Source organism: Myiozetetes cayanensis, unplaced genomic scaffold, assembly GCF_022539395.1.
Source record: "Myiozetetes cayanensis isolate MyiCay16 unplaced genomic scaffold, myiCay2020 scf43, whole genome shotgun sequence".
NCBI lineage: Eukaryota > Metazoa > Chordata > Aves > Passeriformes > Tyrannidae > Myiozetetes > Myiozetetes cayanensis.
Window position 1 is genome coordinate 48048 of NW_026087665.1, and position 18708 is coordinate 66755.

General features: G+C 41.1%; 1 protein-coding gene across 1 annotated transcript in view; it reads left to right on the forward strand.

Moving 5' to 3' along the window:
- The window catches only part of IARS1 (isoleucyl-tRNA synthetase 1), an 88398-nt gene that overhangs the window by 25882 nt on the left and 43808 nt on the right, over positions 1-18708 (forward strand). The window contains exons 12-14 of the mRNA XM_050330678.1: positions 4329-4451; positions 5894-5985; positions 10348-10446. Coding sequence (XP_050186635.1) covers positions 4329-4451; positions 5894-5985; positions 10348-10446 — 314 coding nt within the window. The remainder of the gene's footprint in view (positions 1-4328; positions 4452-5893; positions 5986-10347; positions 10447-18708) is intronic.

Genomic DNA, 18708 nt, shown 5'->3' on the forward strand with positions numbered 1-18708 from the left:
ATGGTAACAGCAGTTTGCTCAGCACTCTGCCCCTCTTCAGCCTTTCAATGTCATTACTCTCTGGGCTTTTAGAGAATGAGAAAATGCTTTCATTGCTTTTGTCCTGAGACTTCATCCCTTGGCGTGAAAGGATTTTGTTGCACTCCATTCTCTTTTTTTCTGCCTTGATTGTCCTTTCCCTCAGTCTGTTCTTTTCAAGGTTGAGAGGAATAATTTTTCATGGATGTAATCATTGCAGTTTTTAGACACATGAATTAAATGCACTACTTTAGGCTTATTGTCCTTTTTGTATCATGTCCTGTCTTCAGCCATTATCCAAAGATGCCCTCAAAAAACTTGCAGTAGAGCTGCCAGTGCCTAACAATTAGCAATCCCTGGACCACGAGCTCTCTCATAATTTCCAGAAGCTGTTGGCATTAGGAACAGACCTCTTTGTATTCATGTGAAATAGCCCATCCTTTTCCGGCCTTTTTTCCCCTGCATTTTTCTGAAGGGTACATCCATTGTGGTGGTGTTTCCCTTGTCAGGATGAACACTGATATGAAAAGATGTGCCAGCTTAATTTAGCTGTGAATAAAGAGAATTAGACTGGGCTGTGTTAGCAGTTATAAAGAAATTAATGGTAACTGGGGAAGTGTCTTAGGGAGTGTAAAGCCTGTCCCACTGCTCCTCAGACTCCTCCCTATAGCCAAACCCTGGATTTGCCAGGGGGTGAGGGAGCACACTTGGTTTTGAGTCAGGAGTTCTTGCTGTAGGAGGTGAAGGAAGGGAAGAAGCTGCCAGCAGAGCAAGAGCTCTGTCAGAACCTTTCCCTTGGCTACTGTGTTGGTGGTTTGTGTGTTTGGACAACACAGTGAAGTTGCTGGAAAGGATGACTGTCCAGTCAGAGCAGGGATTATCTGCCCTCTTTTATTTGGTTATGTTATAAACCCACTGAGACTTGTAAACTCAGAGGGAAAAAATACCTTTTCTCTCTCTCCTTGGAACTCAGCAATTACTTTTAAAACCTTTTCATTAAAATGAGAGTACCAGTTAAATGCTCTGCAAAGTAAAAAAAGCACATAAAACATTTGTGTGAGGAAAAAGCGCACAGACATCACAAACAGAACTCACTTAAGGAGAGGTTTGATTTGGTAATGCTTGAAACAAGGGCCTGAGTCAAGTGGCTGTGCTGCCTTTAGAAGGAAACTGCACATATGTGTTGCACTCAGTGCTGCTGCCTTTTTCTTTTGGGGTGCACATAGTTCAGTGTTGAGAGCCCACAGTGGATTTCTGTTCAGGAAGGCTCACAGAGGGTCCTGGTTTAGGTGCAATAATTCACTGTAGGCTCTGGGTAGAGTAGAGTGTTACAGAGCTGGCATTATATGTTGGCCTTGAGACAAGCTCAGATGAAAGAGACACGGTTCATGATGGCAGACACAACTGTCTTCCTAATTAATTGGCTTCTCTGCACCTTCCTGTGCTGTGTTGTTGAAGGTGAACAGGAAAGGGGTAAGTGGAGCAGGAGGAAGGGGTCAGAGGAGAAGAAATAGAGCACAGTCCTTCACAGGAAGCCTCATAGCTTGTCTCTATTCCTTCCCATCATCACTATAAATAAGTCCTTTTGATAAATGGAGATGGAAAGTAAGTTGTGGTTTTTTTTTTTTTTCTTTAATCCTACTTACTGACTCATGTTCTGTATTGCTGATAGCTTAAAAATGTATCCTTCTCCAACAAAATAGAGAGTAAAAATTCACCTTCATTTAGTTCCAGGATATGTAGTTTCATTGCCTTGTGTGATGCATTTGCCAAATACAAGCTGCCACCCAATATCAGAGCACTCCATTATTTCAGTTCAAAAGGCATCAAAATTAAAGCTCACAGAGCAAGACAAACGTATATTAAAACTCATTGTACCTCCAGATTAACATGACAGTAAAATTCAGCTGCTCAGGCATTTCATCATATGTAGATGTACCTGCAGTCAACTTAAAAAGCTTTAGTAACGTTTTAATTCGCATACAGATTTTTAATTTGCCGTACTTCTGGTGCCTGTTCAGTCTGAGTCACACAATTTTCAAAGATCTGTTCCTGATGCACTTTCGGTACACTGCAAAAGTGTGCTTGTTTTTTGGTAAGAGGTGCTGAAGGTGAACCTTTGACTTCATGTTTTTGTTGTTTTGTTAAAATTTCAGATGGAAAAGCTTTTGATTTCTCATCAATGAGCTTCTACTTTTTAATAGCTTCTACTTCATTCTTTTTGTGTAATACAACTTTTATATGTAATCTTTTGAGAGATTTAATCGTGGCAGGGGTACAAAAGTGAACACTGGCTTCTATCCTGGAAAGAGTTGATATTTGTTTTAGCTTTTATTTGAGTTCAGCATTTGTGGACTTCTGTATGCATTGTGGTTACTGAAGCAAATCTACATTAAATCAAGTGGCAGGTCAGTCTGGGAGAGCTTTTCCATTCAAGCTCTTCAAAAGAAAGGAACTAACTGTAGACAGCCAGAATAGCAAAGCCCTTTCTTTCTCTCTCATCGGGTGCGTCAGCGATGCAGATGGAGCTGAGGCACCTCTTGATGGGGTCCTGCGAGGTGGCAGCTTTGTTACGGTGCCTGGGCAGGGTTGTGAGCGTGCCAGGCTTTGTGGGCTGTGCTGGCTGCTTGTTCAGAGCCTCTAACAACTCCCTGCCAGGGCAGGGCTGACGTGTGCTCTGTCCTCTTGCCTCTGTTTGAAGCCCTGCTCGCAGCGCCTCAGCAGTGACAGCTGATGGAAGGGCTTAGCTCAGCTCTCTTGGCTGAAGGGGCTGGGTGATCAGGTGGAGGCTGAATTATGGGGATGGCTGAATAAAGCTGCTGGAGGGGTGGGGAGAGGCTGTGCTCTGGTGTAAAGGGGCACTGCAGCTGAAGTGCTTGGCTGTTTCTGTCTGTAATGGCTGGGCGCATAAATTGACCAACTCCCCCATCTCTGGGTGTGAGTTTCATCTGCATCTGCCAGATGTGGCTTGAGGGAGCTGCTGGCCACAGGGACTGGTGGGAAGGGTTGGAGATACAGGATAAGGGCCACTGAAAGGATCTGGAAACCCTACCCTGGCACTCATGAGGTAGCTGAGGAACACTGGCCTATTGAATCCTTATTTACACACTTGCTGCTGGTGTGGTTTCTCTTTGACAGAGGTGCACAGGTTGCTTTAGAGTGCAGCTCCTGGGGAATAGCTGCTGTGTTTAGTGCAAGGTAAATGAGCTGTCAGCACAGAGGAGGGAACGCTGCAGCTACTGCCACTGCAGCTTCTGTTTGACACTGCACAGACCTTCAGGTTTTGACCCTGGAGTCTGTGGTTTCCTTCATTTTGTCAGAGCAGTGATAGAGGAACCTCTGAGGTTCCAAGAAGCCTGGATGCAGCTTAGGCAGGGCCTTCTTATTTGAGGAAAATGAAGTGATTTGGGGAATGTGTTGGTCTGCAATTGTTCCCTTCTCCTCCCACTCCAAATAACGTTCTCTTGCCTTAGGGTGAGATATTAGATCATCTGGGTGATAATTGTGGAAAAAATGTGCATTTACTGTGACTTCAGACTTCAAGTTAAAATCTGAACCCTTCTGTCCCACTACTAATTTTGTTTAAATCTTTTCTACGATACCATTATTGTTAATGATGTTCAGGAAAGTCTGAAGTGACCCTCTTTTCTTTTTTACTTTTTACTGGTACAGGAAATTAAAAATTTAAATGGAAACTGGCCAGGAAAAAAAAACCAACGATGTCCATGTGTGGTTTTTGGTCAGTAGCTTTGCCCATGGGCCAACAGAGTTTGAGAAATACAGATTTAAAGGCTTTGGATCTTTAAGACGACCTGAAAAATGGGATTTCTGACGTGAAGGGCCAGAATTAGAATGATTAAAACAACCTGCCTTCTGAAAAATGCTGTGTAGGCTGGTGAGCTGAACAGAGCCAGGCTCTGGCTGGGACAGAGGATGATGTAGTGGTTGGCAGGTCCTTTGCTATGCAGTGGGAACCTGAAGCTGTTCACTGCATGTGTGTGTGTATTTACACACATAAAATACATGTGTGTGTGTATGCATTTATGTGCTTAAAAAACCATGCACATATCCCCTCTACTAGGTGAGAGAACCTATAGTCTGAATAAATCACAGTTTTTCTGGTGAATAAAACTACAGTCCCACAAACTGAGTCTTTTCCTTGCACACACTTGGGCTTAGTGAAGGCTGAGTATTTTGCTGTTCCTGCCCAGTCCTCACGTTTTCTATTTAATATTTCAATTCTTGTTTTGGGAGTGGATATTTTAACCAGTGCCTTGCGTTCCTGCAGCGTGGTGCTTTGTCTCTTGTAGGATGATTACAGGGTCTGCATGGATTTTAACATCATTCAGAAGGATTCCGTGCCCGTGTGCCCTGTCGATGCATCCGGCTGCTTCACAGCAGAAGTGGCTGACTTTGCTGGGCAGTACGTCAAGGTCAGTGGTCCTGGAGAAAATAAATCACCACTTTATTCAAGAGAAATTTTGTGTGCGGTAGAAATGTTCTTCTCTTTCTCTGTTTGTCTTCAGTGCGTGTGTTTCTGGTATGTGGATGAATTACAATGTGTTTGCAGCAAGGTTGGGGTTGTTTATTACAGTAGCTGAGAAATTAAGAATTTGAGAAGTGTAATGTTGTGTGTCTGTGGTGGGAGGGGAAAGGAATATCTCCTGTTGGCATCCAGTGCAGAAAGAGCCTCACACTTGCCTTTTTCCCTTCAGAAATGTCAAGTACACAGTCTGCAGGCACATGTGCCCCCCTCACCTCTGGGTGGCTCTGAATTCACATATATCGTCACTGAGTTTCTACCAGCCAGTTAATGTTCCATGACCTGTTAGAAGAGAGAGATCCAGTCCTTTTCCCCTCCTGTGGGATGTGTTGCACTGTGGATTTGCTTGCCAATAGATGCGAGAGAACCCATGTGAAAGGAACCCACGTGAACTCCAGATTGCTGCAGCTACAAATCCCCCGTGGGGAGTGCCTCTTCAATTCCATGTCCTAAGAAAATAATTTGGTTTTAGTCCTGCTGTTTACAGCTTGATAGCAAAAGCATGTTCCTGTAAACACAATTTGCTTGAAAAAAACCTTAAAAACTTTGTGTTGCCTTTGAACTTAATCAGCTGTTGTTGCTTCCTGCTATGTATTAAGGCAAATAGAACACTGGAGGCTCCATGTTTGGTTCCTTGCTGGTAGAAATCTGAACATGAGGCTCTTGGAAAATATTCTTAGGATGCTGAATCTTTAGCTTATGGATATTTGCTGTATCATAAATCTATATATATTTCTGCCCTTTTTAATGTCATATTGATGCTTGTTTGTTGAGTAAATGGTCTTAAATTATTAATATACACCTTTCACTTCCAGCTTAGCATGTAAATCCTGGTTAGTTAGTGAGGTATTTATTATAAATAAATACATGTTATCAACTTTTGAAATTCAGTCACATTAGAGGAATGTGGTGTAGGGAAGTTTAAATATTAGGTAAGAAGCACTATGTGACTTCCACAAAATCAAAAGTGTCAATAAAAGATTTAAGATATTAAATAATGTGAGTGCTGGCTTGTATTAGTGCTACAGAAAACTTGATTTTTGTACATAATTGTGAGTATATGGAAACAGAGTTAAGGGTAAAAAGGGACTATATACCACTATTTGGAGAGCAAATAACTTTGGAAATTCAGGGGTTTAGGGTGCCTCTGTAGTAAATGTAGAAATTGTATAGAAGTGCCTTGGATTTTTTGTGTATGTGTGTGAATGCTGGATTACTTACAGGATTTTGGTTTTTTTTTCATTAATTTGGGTATTGGAGACAAATCCTTTAGGAGCTCCCTGAAAGAGTGAAATTTGTGTTCCAAGGAAAAATCCTCTGCTCTGTTTTTAGGATGCAGATAAGAACATCATTAAAGTACTGAAGGAGAAGGGCCGGCTGATCCACAGCACCAGTTTTAAGCACAGCTACCCCTTCTGCTGGAGGTAAGGACAGGGGCACACATGGCTTGGAGACTGAGGGTTCTAACACAGAACTTGGGTTTGTCTCATCTTTACCCCTCCCTTGACCTGCTTAATTTTTTAACAAGACTAAAAATTGAGGTTGTTGATTTAGGGGAACTCCAATTTTGGTTCAGTAATCAAGTAATTTTTTTTTTTTTGCCATAAATTTGGTGAATTTAAATGTAGCACTGAAAATTGTTTCTGTTATGATTTTACAGGTGTGGTTTTGTAGTTTCTGTGTCTTGTGTTCTATGTACTACCTCTTGAAGATGGCTATAAAAAGTTTAAAAAAGATGATTTTTTTAAGCAACTGAGTGGTGGGAAGGGATTTTGTGGTACACTTTGTATTGTATCCAAATAAGTTTATCACAGAATGTCTTCAGATGTTTGCATTAAAGCTTTCCATGTTCTGGATAAAATGGCTAAAATATAGTTGTTACAGTTCCTTCCTTTCAACCTTGTAAAATGACTTTTTTCTTTGGAGTCTGGTGGGGCCCAGTTGCTTTATAGCATGGAAACATCTGTATTTTTGATTAAAATCCAAGTTAGCATTTACCACTGCAGGGCATGGTGAATGTAACACATAAACAGGCTTTTCAGCTCTGTCATTCCTGAGCAGAATTCCCCTGGTCAGCAATAGCAGTTGATTTGCTCACAGTACCTGTGGAGACTTCTATTAGAAGTCAAGACACACTTAAAATACCTAATTTAATTATCTGAAATGACTTGAAGATTTTAAGTCATATCTGATGCACCCAGCACCTGTATGTACCAAAATAACTGTGATAAAAGCTCTTCTCTCTGTCTGGCTTTAACAGTGCCAGGTGAAGTGTTTTTAACAGTGTGCATTTATCTTTCATCTGCAGCAAGAATAACCTCTGCTTGCTGGTGAATTACAGGATTGGTTTGTTTCTGAGAGCTGCCTGGAGGAAGAAGGGGAGTTACTCTTTGAGTGTTAAGTCCTTGATGATTTGGGACAGTTTTTGAGAAATGGAAGCCCCAAATCAAGCAAGACTTTGTGCTGTTCTTGTGCAGCAAATCAAATATCCAGTCATGGCCTTCTGGGACAAACCAGGAATGGAGAAGTGCTGATTCTGTAGAACATCCTTATTCCTGCCACTCTGTTGACATTTTTGTTGATTGATGATAAGTTGCAGGCAGCACCTAGCAGCAAATTATCTGGTGGGAAGAACAGAACAATGGATTCTACTTGAAAAGCTCATTTCACTGCCATCACAAATCAAACCATAATTGGAATATGCTAAAAGTAGAAGAGTAGTTCTTAACTTTGAACATAGTTATAAGTTATTTTGATTAATTTAAGAAAACTTTGAAATCAGACTCTACTTCTTAATGTACATGCTTTTTGCCAAAATCAGGCAGCTGTTGAATACTTGGTATGTTGAGAAACTTGCCTTATTTTTACATAGAATGGATTTAGGGTCCTTCTCTACATTTTCTTGTTGCTGTGTTATGTAATACTTTTCTGCCAATTAAACTTTAGATTATAGAAACAACAACTTGGTAAGGACAGAGACAGTTTTCAGTTAGGATTTGTCTGTATTGGAATTGCTGAAGATGGGGAACATCATTGCTCAGATCCATTCTCTGTGCCCATGTGAGATCTTGAGTGTGAATGGTCTGGGCAGCAATTTAGCAACTGGATTGAGTTGCTCAGCAAAGCTGATGAGCATGAGAGCTTTAGTGTCCCTCACAGCTACTCCTGCCATTCCTTTGGGAAGCAGTTTTGGGAAGCTCTACCAGTGACAGATAACAGAGCTTTGTCTTTTCCAAGCCAGTGAAGGCAAGGCCAGGAAGCCTCTCTCATAGCATGTGCTCCATTACTAATCACTTGGTTCCTAAATTACAAGCAAATGGAGTAGGAGTAAGATCACAAGTTATAATAATTTGATCACTCTGATACATTTCTAAAGGATCTGTTTGTAAGGAGAACAAAACTCTGTTCAGTTGAGACAGGGAGGAAGGTTTAGGCAGGAGTTTTATAAACATCAGTCTCTGATTTAAGGTCTGTCTGGGTGATTTTGCCCCTTGTGTTGATGGAAAACACAACCCAGCAGTGGATGTTTCTTGTTTGATTGTACATCAGAGAGTTGGATTCGGATTCCGTTCAGCCTTCTCACCAGCCACGAGGGGCAGAATGTGGAAGATGTCACTGGTTGGGCAAATTTCAGTGTTTTGTTCTGTCTCCTGCTGAGGCACTGCTTGGCAGCACAGATAGAATAAAAAAATCCTCAGGGAAACTGTGCCATCTCCTCTTTCTCACTGCCATCATGTAGGTGGAGCAGTACTCAGTGGGTGCTCTGGAATGGTTCTCAGGTGTTACAAACTCAGTGTCGGGTTGAAAGCCTGGGAAATGGGTCCTGCTTGTCCCTTTGTCACAGATCCCTCCTGTCTGAAGCTGCTCAGGGCTCGGAAGCTCCTGTGCAGCCTGTCAGCTGCTCTCTCCTCACAGAGGTGTTGGGTGCCAGGTTGTTGTACCAACCTTCTCTCTGCAATATGTTAGGACCGTGTGAGAAGATGTTGTTACCAGGTTTTATTCTCCTTGTTTGCAGTTCCTCAAGATCTTGTGATGGCAATTCATCCTTCTTTAGCCCTTCTGAGACAAGATGCTCAGTCAAACTAAAATACTTTTGGAGTACCTTGTAGCTTGGGGAATACTTTATTTTTTACTGTGATCTTGCTGCTGTGTGAGGAGTCAGCTGAACTGTTCCCCTTTTTAGGTGTGTTAGGCCATAAATTTGAGAAGCAAACCATCCTACATGGTATGTTTGCATTTAATAGCTTGGACACGACTGCATTAATATTACTTTGAGCTCTTACCATTTCCTGTGAGGCTGTAGATACTTTAACACCTGAACAGATTGAAACATATAGGCTGTAGTTAAAAGGAAATCTCTTTTGAAATGCAGTATTAAGAGAAGCAGAGTGGGTTTTATTACTGGGCTTTATGCCCTGAGTCTGGGTTTTAAGGTTTGAAAAATCTTTGCTGTAGGTTTTCTTCTGCTGGTCAGGCAGGTGCACCTTTAGCAGGTGCTTGGGCAGTAGCAATTTTAATTTGCATCATAATCTCCAGTGGTTTCTGCATTCCAAACGAGTCCTTCCTATGGATATAAGTAAAATTAATTCAGCTCCTCAGATGGGTTATCTGTAGTGGTGACTGCACACAGGAGATAACAGTAGTTTCTCAGGGTCTTTTCTTGTGAGTTATTGCTGAGCAAGTCTATTGCCCAGTTCTGTAGCAAAGCGACTTAAACTAAAGGAATATTTTTAAGAAACATTTTGTGGGGTGGATTGATGGTAAGGGAGAATGGGGCTTTTTGTCCCAGTGTTGTTGGAGCTGCTGTGTACCCATAGATTCCATCCCCCAGGGCTCAGTCTCCCTCTTAGAGCTGGAATAATGGGATGGATGTGAAGGACTAGAAATGTCTGAGGTCTCCTAGAGTGACTTGTGCCCACTGTTTGATCACAGGACCCTCTAGAAGGATGTTATGCTACTTGAGCAGCTAATCAAGACCTTAAGCAGTTGTGTTCTGGAGCAGATAAATCAGATTGGGTTGAGAGAGTGCAGTCAGATGCTTAGAGATCTTAATTTTACTAAGTAATTTAATGAATTTATCAGTCTGTGTGCTCTGGCCTATAGTGTTTCCATTTCTAAGCAATCCCAAGTTGTGAAACTGCTCTCATCCCACATGGATTTTAGTTTATTGCTTGTTGAAGTAAGGAATATGTTAGGACATCTTTAAAACTTCTTTTGTCTGCTTATCTGGATCTCTTTGTTCCTTTCTCCTCCTGGAATGGGACTTTTTTCTAGTTACTTCTTCATGATTTATGATGATTATTTTAAATGCAAATAGTAAAAAAATCATAATATTTCCTGGCTTTTCAGGTCTGTATACACATGAAAAAAGATGCAGAATGAGCTGATGTGGAAGACTCAAATATGAGTCATTAGTCACTGAAGTTGATGTTGTTGTACTGTGTAGGAGCACGAATTTCAAATTCAAGTATTGTTTGAAGATTCTCATGATTACTCTTGCTGTACAATTTCCTTGATTTACTGCGTTTGAAGGCTATTACATTTTTTTTCCAGATTATATTTTAAAATGGTAGCTCACCTAAGTGTAACAGTTTGTGTAATTACAAAAAAACCCAAAACAAACCCCAACCTTTGGAACTGTGATTAATATTGCAGGAACAGTGAATTCAGTCAGTGGAAAGGGGACTGTTGTGTATAAAAACACACATGACAGAGCACTTGATAAATAATGCAGCACTTAAAAGGTTTTGTTTGTTTTTGCTCCCTTCCCCATCACCTCCCTCCAGGTCGGATACTCCGTTGATATACAAAGCTGTGCCAAGCTGGTTTGTCAGAGTGGAGCACATGGTGGAGAAGCTACTGGAGAATAATGCCCAATGCTACTGGTAATGTCTCCTGCACATGTCTTTTTCCTTTGCCTGGAGTTGGGGGTGTGTGCTGGAATTCTGCAAAGCTCTTTCACTGTTATTCTGCCAGCTCTGTATTTCCATTCTGTCCTTTTGAGCCAATGCTCCTGGAACGGGGCTGGGACCAGCTTTAAACAATGTTTTACCTCAGTTGTGTCAATTAAAGTTGAGTAATTACTTGTAATTTATAGTGAAATACACTCCAGGGTCATTAAAATTGTCCTCAAGTCGTTATACAACCCCAAGCAATTCAATATGGGAGAAACTGCAGAGCAAAGTCACCCTGCAGAAGCAGCAAAGTGCACAACCAAGCTTCCCAAAAAGCTCCACCTGAGAGGAGAATTATAGGCAGCTTAACTCTGGGTATACATCATTCCTAAATAGGCTAATCTTTAGGTAAGTTTTTCCTTTTCATCTAGTTATTGCAGATAGGGTTGATTACTCTGTCATGGGTGCATTGGAAGGAGAAAAAAACCAACATGCCCCCCTTTTCTCAAAACACCCACAAAAAATCCAACCCAGCTGCCCTAGCTTGTGGAACTGCTGTAAGTCAACTCATTTTCAGAATTAAAGAATTGAATAAGAATCTTCTACTGGTGGCCAAAATCACATCTTTATGTGTATATAAGGAATGTGAAAAATGCATGAGAAATTTATGTGGAAAACAACAGGTAGGTTTTAAGTAAGTAAAATGCAGTATTAAATCAGCAGTCAGAGGGAAATGTTGGTGCTGGTGGTCATTTTGGGAGTCAGTCGTGGTTTTATGGTGTGTCAGCAACAAAAGGATCTTACCCTTTGGCACCTTCATAACCTTTATTTTTATTTCCCTTCCTCTCGTCAATAACTCGTGCCTGGAAGGTGGAAACCAAGTGGGGAAAACTTAAAGCTCGTTCAGTCTTTCCTTTTGAGGGCTGAGGGGAAAGTTGGGGTTCCACCACAGATACCTCTTTGCAACCCCTCAGACAATGCTAAAGAAGGTGACTCAACTTCCAGTCAGCAATTACATCTTACACTGTGGGTTTGTTTTTTTTTTCCTGGACAGTACTTAGCAATTAAATTCTCCATGAGCAGCTTTTGCATAACTGCTTACGTGGTACAAGCACTGTAAATACTGGAATATGTGGGGAAAGTCAGTGATCCATAATAGACTGTCCGAAAATGCTGCAGCGTTGGTTTGCTGAGCAGCACATGCCCAGTCTGGATATGGAAGGAGAGTTTATAGATTAGCAAGTGTTGCTTTCTGTTTTCCATAGCAGAACATACTGTGAGCCTTCTTTAGGGGGGAAAAATAAGCTGGAGAGGCGGTGAAAGTGTTTGTTCTTGGCTTTAATTAGCTTCCTCAAGATGCTTGTGCTGTTGGGATGACAGTAGACCTGCATACTTAATTCTCACATGAACACAAGAGAAGTGGAATGATCCTATTAAGGAAATGTTTGAATGGGTGAGGTGGTTTTGCTCTTGCAGGAGGCAGAGCTTCCAGGAAAAGCTGCTGTGTGACCTCCATTCACCCAGCAGGCATTAGCAAGGGTTAGGAATCAGTTTGAACCCTGCCTCTGCTATGTATTTGGAGTTTCAGTGGTGCTTCTTACTGTGTGGCCCTTGTTCATAAAGTTGGCTTTTAAAAACCAGCTTTTTAAAAGAATAAGGCAGTGTTTGTAAGGTTTTTTTTTCCTGTGTTCTCCACAGATGTCAGTTTTGTTTGGGCTGTAACTTCTGAAGTTGGCATTGAGATTTGGAAGCTGCCTTCACTATACGTTTATTTAAATTTTGGGAACTCCATCCTTCCTAAAACCTACTTTTTTACTTTTGAAGAGACTGGATCTCTGAAAGTGTCACAGGAATAATATGTAGCTTTTTAAAAATTTATTTTTGGACTCTCTGGGGCTTCAGCATGTCCTGAAAATGAGAAAATTGGGGATAAATGCTTTTCAGACTGTATTAACCTTTACAAAATGAGTTTGATGGCATTGCTTTTTTTATTCCTATAAATGACTGATAGGTATATTGTCCCTTAAGAATAGCTGCCCTCTTGATAGATATTCTTTCTGATGAAATAGATTAAACATAGTTGGACAAACTTTGCAACCTGATTGCATTTCTAATTAGTTTTTTAGTGAATTACCCAACTGATAAAGCCACAGTCATTCAAAATTTAGTAAAGCCAGCACAGTATCTTCATTTCTCAAAATTAACTTAACTATACCTTTCAGGAATGGGTACAAGAACAATGTGCCTGTGTTTTTGTGAAATAAGAAGCCAAAAAAACCCCTTTTCTCTGTCCAACCTTTTTCTGACCAGAAAGTAACTTGTGTTGTGTGTTGATGAAAATGCAGAATTGGAACACTATTTAAGAGGCTGTGTTTTGGTCTTTAATTCAAGTTCCCTTACTGAATGTTCTCCACCATACAACTGGCAGAAGAGGCTATTTAAAAGAAATTGTAAAATTTGGTCTAAACTGCGAATTTATAAGTCATTGTAAACAGTAGATTAGTATCATTTATAATTGTTTCTAAACTATTGTAGCTCATACTTCTGACAGTGTATATAATATATATATAATATATATATATAATACTTACAGGCCAGTAGAAAAGATTCTCAAGACTCTGTAGTTTGTATATAAATATCAGTTTTGAACTTTTTTTTTTCCCTTTTTAAACCTCCCTCACTCAAAGTTCTACTTCAGTAGCTCCTGAAACATTTCCCTCTGCCTGCTGCCAAGTTTCTAATGTTGGAGATAATGTGCAGTTGTGACATTGTTTGCATAAGATGGGGCAGCACTTGGTGCAGTGGAAAAATGAGCATCACTGGAAGGAAAGCAGTGATGGGAGACAGAGAGGGACTTCAAAGAAACCCAACCTTTTGTTCTGGCATCTTCTCACCACGGAAAAGTTCAGGTGTTGTAATAGAGAGCTTGATCTATAGGTCCTTAGTTGCAAGGTGTGATATGATCAGGAATGATGCCTGTGGGTATCCTAAACACTAGGGCTGGTCAGGAGAAAACCAGTTAGTGAGTCCTTTGTTTTCCTTATTTTGATTTTTTTCTTTTATAATGTCTCATAGGATATTTTCTTTCTTTGTTAACATTAACCAATACGTTTTATCTGAACAGTTTTAAACACATTGTGTGTGTAGACTTCTAAGTTTTTTTTTTTCCTTTGATATCACCATGCAGTTGTAACTCTCCTTTTTGAGTCACCAGTCACACTTTTCTTACTCAGGAATCTTGAATCCAAATCAGATCTCATCTCTGGCAGTGATTGTGATGTGTACAGTGAGGTGCAGTCACTAGATGGCAACCTTTCCCGAGGAAAAATCCAAATTACTGGCACTGGCTGCAGCAGGAGGTGAAAAAAATTGCTGCAGGGTTGGCCTTGTGTTTGTCTCATTTAGAGCAGTGTGAAGGCAGAAGGTTTTATTACTGTCTGTTGTCAGAATTGGTCGAGGACTAGAAGTTAATTTTGAGCCTTCGTTCAGTTGATTTTGATGGCTTTTGTTCTCCTGTGCCCTAATTTTGCTGGTTCCTCTCTGAGCCTCTTGAGCAGAGATTGGTTATGCCATGAACAGAGCAGGTGTCGTTCCAGTCCCAGGGAAGGGTCACCAGCAGCTTTTGGTGTGGTTTGAGTAAAACTGACCTAATAAAGCCCCCTTAGTGCCAGCTCACTGAGCCCTTACAGCACAGTGGGCAGCTGGCAAATCCGGGACAGGTAGAATATCTGCCACTGTTACAGGAGTGCAAACAGATTTATTATGTGGATTGAAATGGATCCCAAGGGGTGCTGCCCCTTAAAAGTGCTTTGTAACTGTGAACTTCAGAATACTCCAACATTAGAATATTCCAAAGGAAACTGTGCAGAAGGGAAGCGAAAGCTTCATTTCTCACTGGCTTGGGGCTGCAGGGATTGTTGATAAGATAAAGGATTTAACAGCAATTAGCAGTGTGCCTGGGTCATACCAGGGGAGTGGATGGGGGCTCTGGTGATGTGGGTGTGTGACACAACTGCGGGTCAGGGCTGCCCTCAATCTGTCCGGGAGGAGCGGCTGCTGACGGGGGATGATGCAGTTGCAGCAGCATTGCAGTCGCATGCCCAAGTGTTTGTTGCCATGGGAACCAGGGGAAAAGAGTGAGGAAAACCAGTGGCAGATCGGAGTGATTGAAAGCACTGTTCACTGCGCTGCGTGGAAGCAGAAATTGCCCCTGCAGTGGTGGAGGCAGCCCAGGCTCGTGTGGGGTGGGTTTTCACCGTTCAGGGGGGGAGGAGAGGCTGCTGCAGTGGAAATTGGGTGTGCTTTGCAAACAGCTGACCTTTCCTCCCTTTCCTTTTCCTCCCTCCCGCCTCCCCCCATGTTTAATTAGGTCCATGGTATAGATTGGCGCTAATTAAAGTGTCAAAGGGGCACGAATAGTTGCTTATTTTATCTCCTTGAATTAAAAACCATTAAAAATCAATTTGAGGGCATGTTGAAGGAGGCTTGTTATTAGAGTAAATTAACATAATGGAATTTGAGGCTTTGTCTTCTAAGGGTTGGTTAATGTTTAAAAAGAAAGCCAAATTCTACACCTAAAATACCCCCCCTCCCCCCAGCGGTTATGCTGTGAATTTAGAGAAGTCTGTACATATTTAGTTAGATGGCAGAGGATAACTACTTAATCACCTTTGGTGGTGCTGTTACAACTCAGTTGTCTTCTGGAAGAATGATTTTCTCTTTCACAGGCTTAGAAGTGATTCCTGATTTCAGGTGTCACTTCAAAAGCTCCCAGCTTGCCAAGTGAAGGGAGAGATCTGGGGCCACCTTCTTGGAACCAAAGCTGTGTTAGGTTTCTTATTCTGCTATTAGATTCCCTAAATCACACCACTTAAGGTAGTGTTTCGTTTATCAACTTTATAGTCTAGCTCTTCTGGGACTGTTTTTCAAATAATTGATAAACCCAGAGCTTCCTTCAATTAGCAGTTAGGAGGTAAATCTTATCCAACACATAAAGTTGCTGTGTTTTTACGAAGAATGTCATGAACAGAATTATCTGGTGAGAGGATGAAGAGCAAGAAAGGATCAGTACATCTTTATGTAACATCTTCAGCAGCTTTTAGTGGTTAATTGATGATTAAAACATGAGGCTTGTGCCGTGGCAATATTTATTTTGGCAGTGCTGTTTGTGTTTACTGAGCAGAGGGACAGAGCTGCTCGGAGACAGAGCCTGCATCCTGAGCTGGGGCACGGTGAGCCAGCTCAGAGTCATGCTGAGCACATCTGAGCTGGGAAATGGAATAATCAGTTGAATTCAGTATTTGCAGTTGTGTTACGAGCACAGGAGAAAGGCCTCAAAATAAATAAATACACAGAAAAGGAACAGACGTCTTAATCCTTTCAAAAAGTTTCTTCCTGGATAACACAATAATTTATAATATTTCTTGTTGGCATCCTGTACATTCCTCTTCTGGAGATAAGAATCAGAAGGCAAATATATTAATTTTAGTTGATGCTCTTCCTTGAGTATTTATTGATGATGGGAACCCACTGGGTCAGCCCATTCCTGCTCTGGGATTGAAGGTGGGCACTAACAGCTCTTTTCAAATCCATGCCCACTTTGCTTGTGTGACTTGAATGCTGAGTGGTACAGAGACTTTGAAAACAAAGAAAAATGGTTTCTGTTATAATAAGCTAATAAATGTTGTTAAAGGACTGGGTTTTGTTTTACTCTTCGTGTTTTGTTTGTGGGGGTTTTTGTGTGGGTTTTTTTTGTTTTGTGGTTTGTTTTTTTTTTCTTTTCAAATGGAATTTTATACACTAAAAAAATGAGTAGCTCCCAAGAAAGGATAGGGGAGTTGACTGTGCAGAGGACTTAGCAGTGCATGAGTTTAGCAAAACCCCAAATCTGCTCCCAAAAAAGGAACAAACAGTCAAAAACAGACATGGAAATTTGCAGCAAATGAGTAATTCTCATTATCTCTAACTTTGATGTTGGGAAAGTAAGATAGAAACAAGCATTCATACAGGTTGGAACTGATGTACCTCGGTTCAAAATCTAATTTATGATTTGACAAAATAATACTTATTTCATGTGTTGTGAAGTTCAGCTCCCTGAACTTTCCAGCTGCTGCAGTGTCTGCATCCTGAAGTTTATTTACTGCAAGTCCTGGGTGCCAGGAGGGAGAAATAGCTTGTCCCACACTACTGCAGAGTCATGATTCAAGAGCTTCCTGACCTGCTGAGGCAGCAGTCTCCTTAACCTTGCTAAATGTTGGAGAAAGAAGTACGAAATCCTACCTGTGTAATTTTTTTGCAGAGAAAGGCGAAGGTCAAACCCAACACAAATTGTAGGCCAGGTGGGAAGCAAAAAAACTCACCCTTTCCTCACAGCTCAGTCTTAGGAGCTGCAGCTCAGTTGCTTTGGGAGAGATGAGGCTGCTCTGATTTCACCTGCAAGCTCGTGGAACTGTTTGATGCTGGGGCTTGACCTTCCCTGAGATCTGATTGTGTTCAGTGCCAGGAGCAGGGGTTGCTCTGGGTGGGCTGTAGTTCTGGTCACCTTGTTTTGCCCAACTGCAAACTCTGGTCACCAGCAGAATCCTGAAATGTGTGCTTTCCAGCTGAAGGGGGTTTGTGATGGGTGCCTGATTATCCATGAAAAAAACACGTGCATTGGCATGTGGGAGGGGGCTTTTCATTTACCTTTGAGTTGCTTTGTGTAGAAGGAAGAGTAAAAAAAAATGCTTCCTCAGCTAATATATACCTGTGGCAGGATGGTATCTTCGTTAAAATTTAACAGGAGGAGTATACCAAGAAAATATCTAAGAGAAAAGGATTAAAAAGAAACTGAAAAAAACCTATAGGATCACTAACCTGGAGCTGGTGTAAATAATGATCAGGTGCTAATAACAACATACTTGAGAATACTCTGTCTTGTTTTCCCAACCTAATGAAATATTTCAATAAATGCTGCCTCTGAATTTTTTTTTCCATGTGATATGTAGATAAATGTCAAACTGAGATCTCTGTAGCTAAACCTACTGAGACTAAGTAAAAGAAATAGGCTCCAGTCTTGAAGAACTGTGCCTGGCATGGCTGTTCCCTGCTGCTTTTCCCTCCTCCAGCTTGTTCCCAGCTGGAAGCTGTGTCTGCCCTTGGGCAGCACCAATGGGCAACATCTCTGCAGTGGCAAGAACCAGTTGTTTTAAGTAACACTTTGCTTTGAGTGATGGGCCCAAAATGTTTGTGAGATACAGGCTCTTTTTATTTTATTTGATGGCTGTGTCAGTGTTGTTTCTGTGCTGTACCTCACAGAGCCATAAATCATTGTTGCAAATGCGGTTCGTAGTAGATGAGGTGGTTTGTGTTTTATGTTCCACTGAAAACTGGCAGCAGGGTCAGACAATTTTACCAGAAGAGGTAAATTATATGCTTTCATAACTCAGAGACAGAGAGAGATCACACCACATACATTTTTGTGGTAATGTCCACTTTGGGGATAAAAATTAATTTTTCATGCGTGTTTTGAGGAGGCAGAGTTGAAACTCTCAGCATTTTAATGTCATTGGGGGATTGTCTCAGCCTCTAGCTATGTTAAATGGGACTAATAATTTCAGCTAATCAGTGTCTAACAACTTCTGAAAAATGGAAACTGGTTTAGTTAGGAGTGATGTAAAGAGAAGTTTTCCACATTAGTGGAGTGTTGGGCAAATGCTAATGATCTTTGTGCAGTTTCCACTTGTGTTTGGAGAGGGGGGTCTCTTAAGGTCACCACAAAAAGTTAACAGTAATGAGTCCCACACTAATCCAAATTAGGAAAAGCCTGTATACATTTCTAAATTTCAAAGCAGGGATAGAGATGTCATGTGAAACATGAGTCACTGAGTTTGGTTCAGATTTTTTTATATTAAATTTTTGTTCGAGGAGTGTCAGAAGACGACTTTGCAGCTGAAAGTAAGTCCAGAAAAAGGGAAGCTCTGGAACTTCAGGCTTATATTTAGTGAGGCTTTTAAGGGTGGTTTTTATCCACCTGGGACCACATTGGCATCAAGAAGCCTTCAGATCTCCACATGGCATCATCATGGGTAAAACTTGTAAAAGAGAGCAGCTTTTATTTTCATCAATGGATTTTTATTTTTTTTTGTTCGCACTTATTTCATCTCCTGCTGCTGGGCCAAGTTGTACCTCAGTGTCATGTGAATCCATTTTTTTAATTTTTCCTCTAAAGGGTCCTTTCATTTTTGTTACTCTTGGGACTGAGCTGTGATTAAA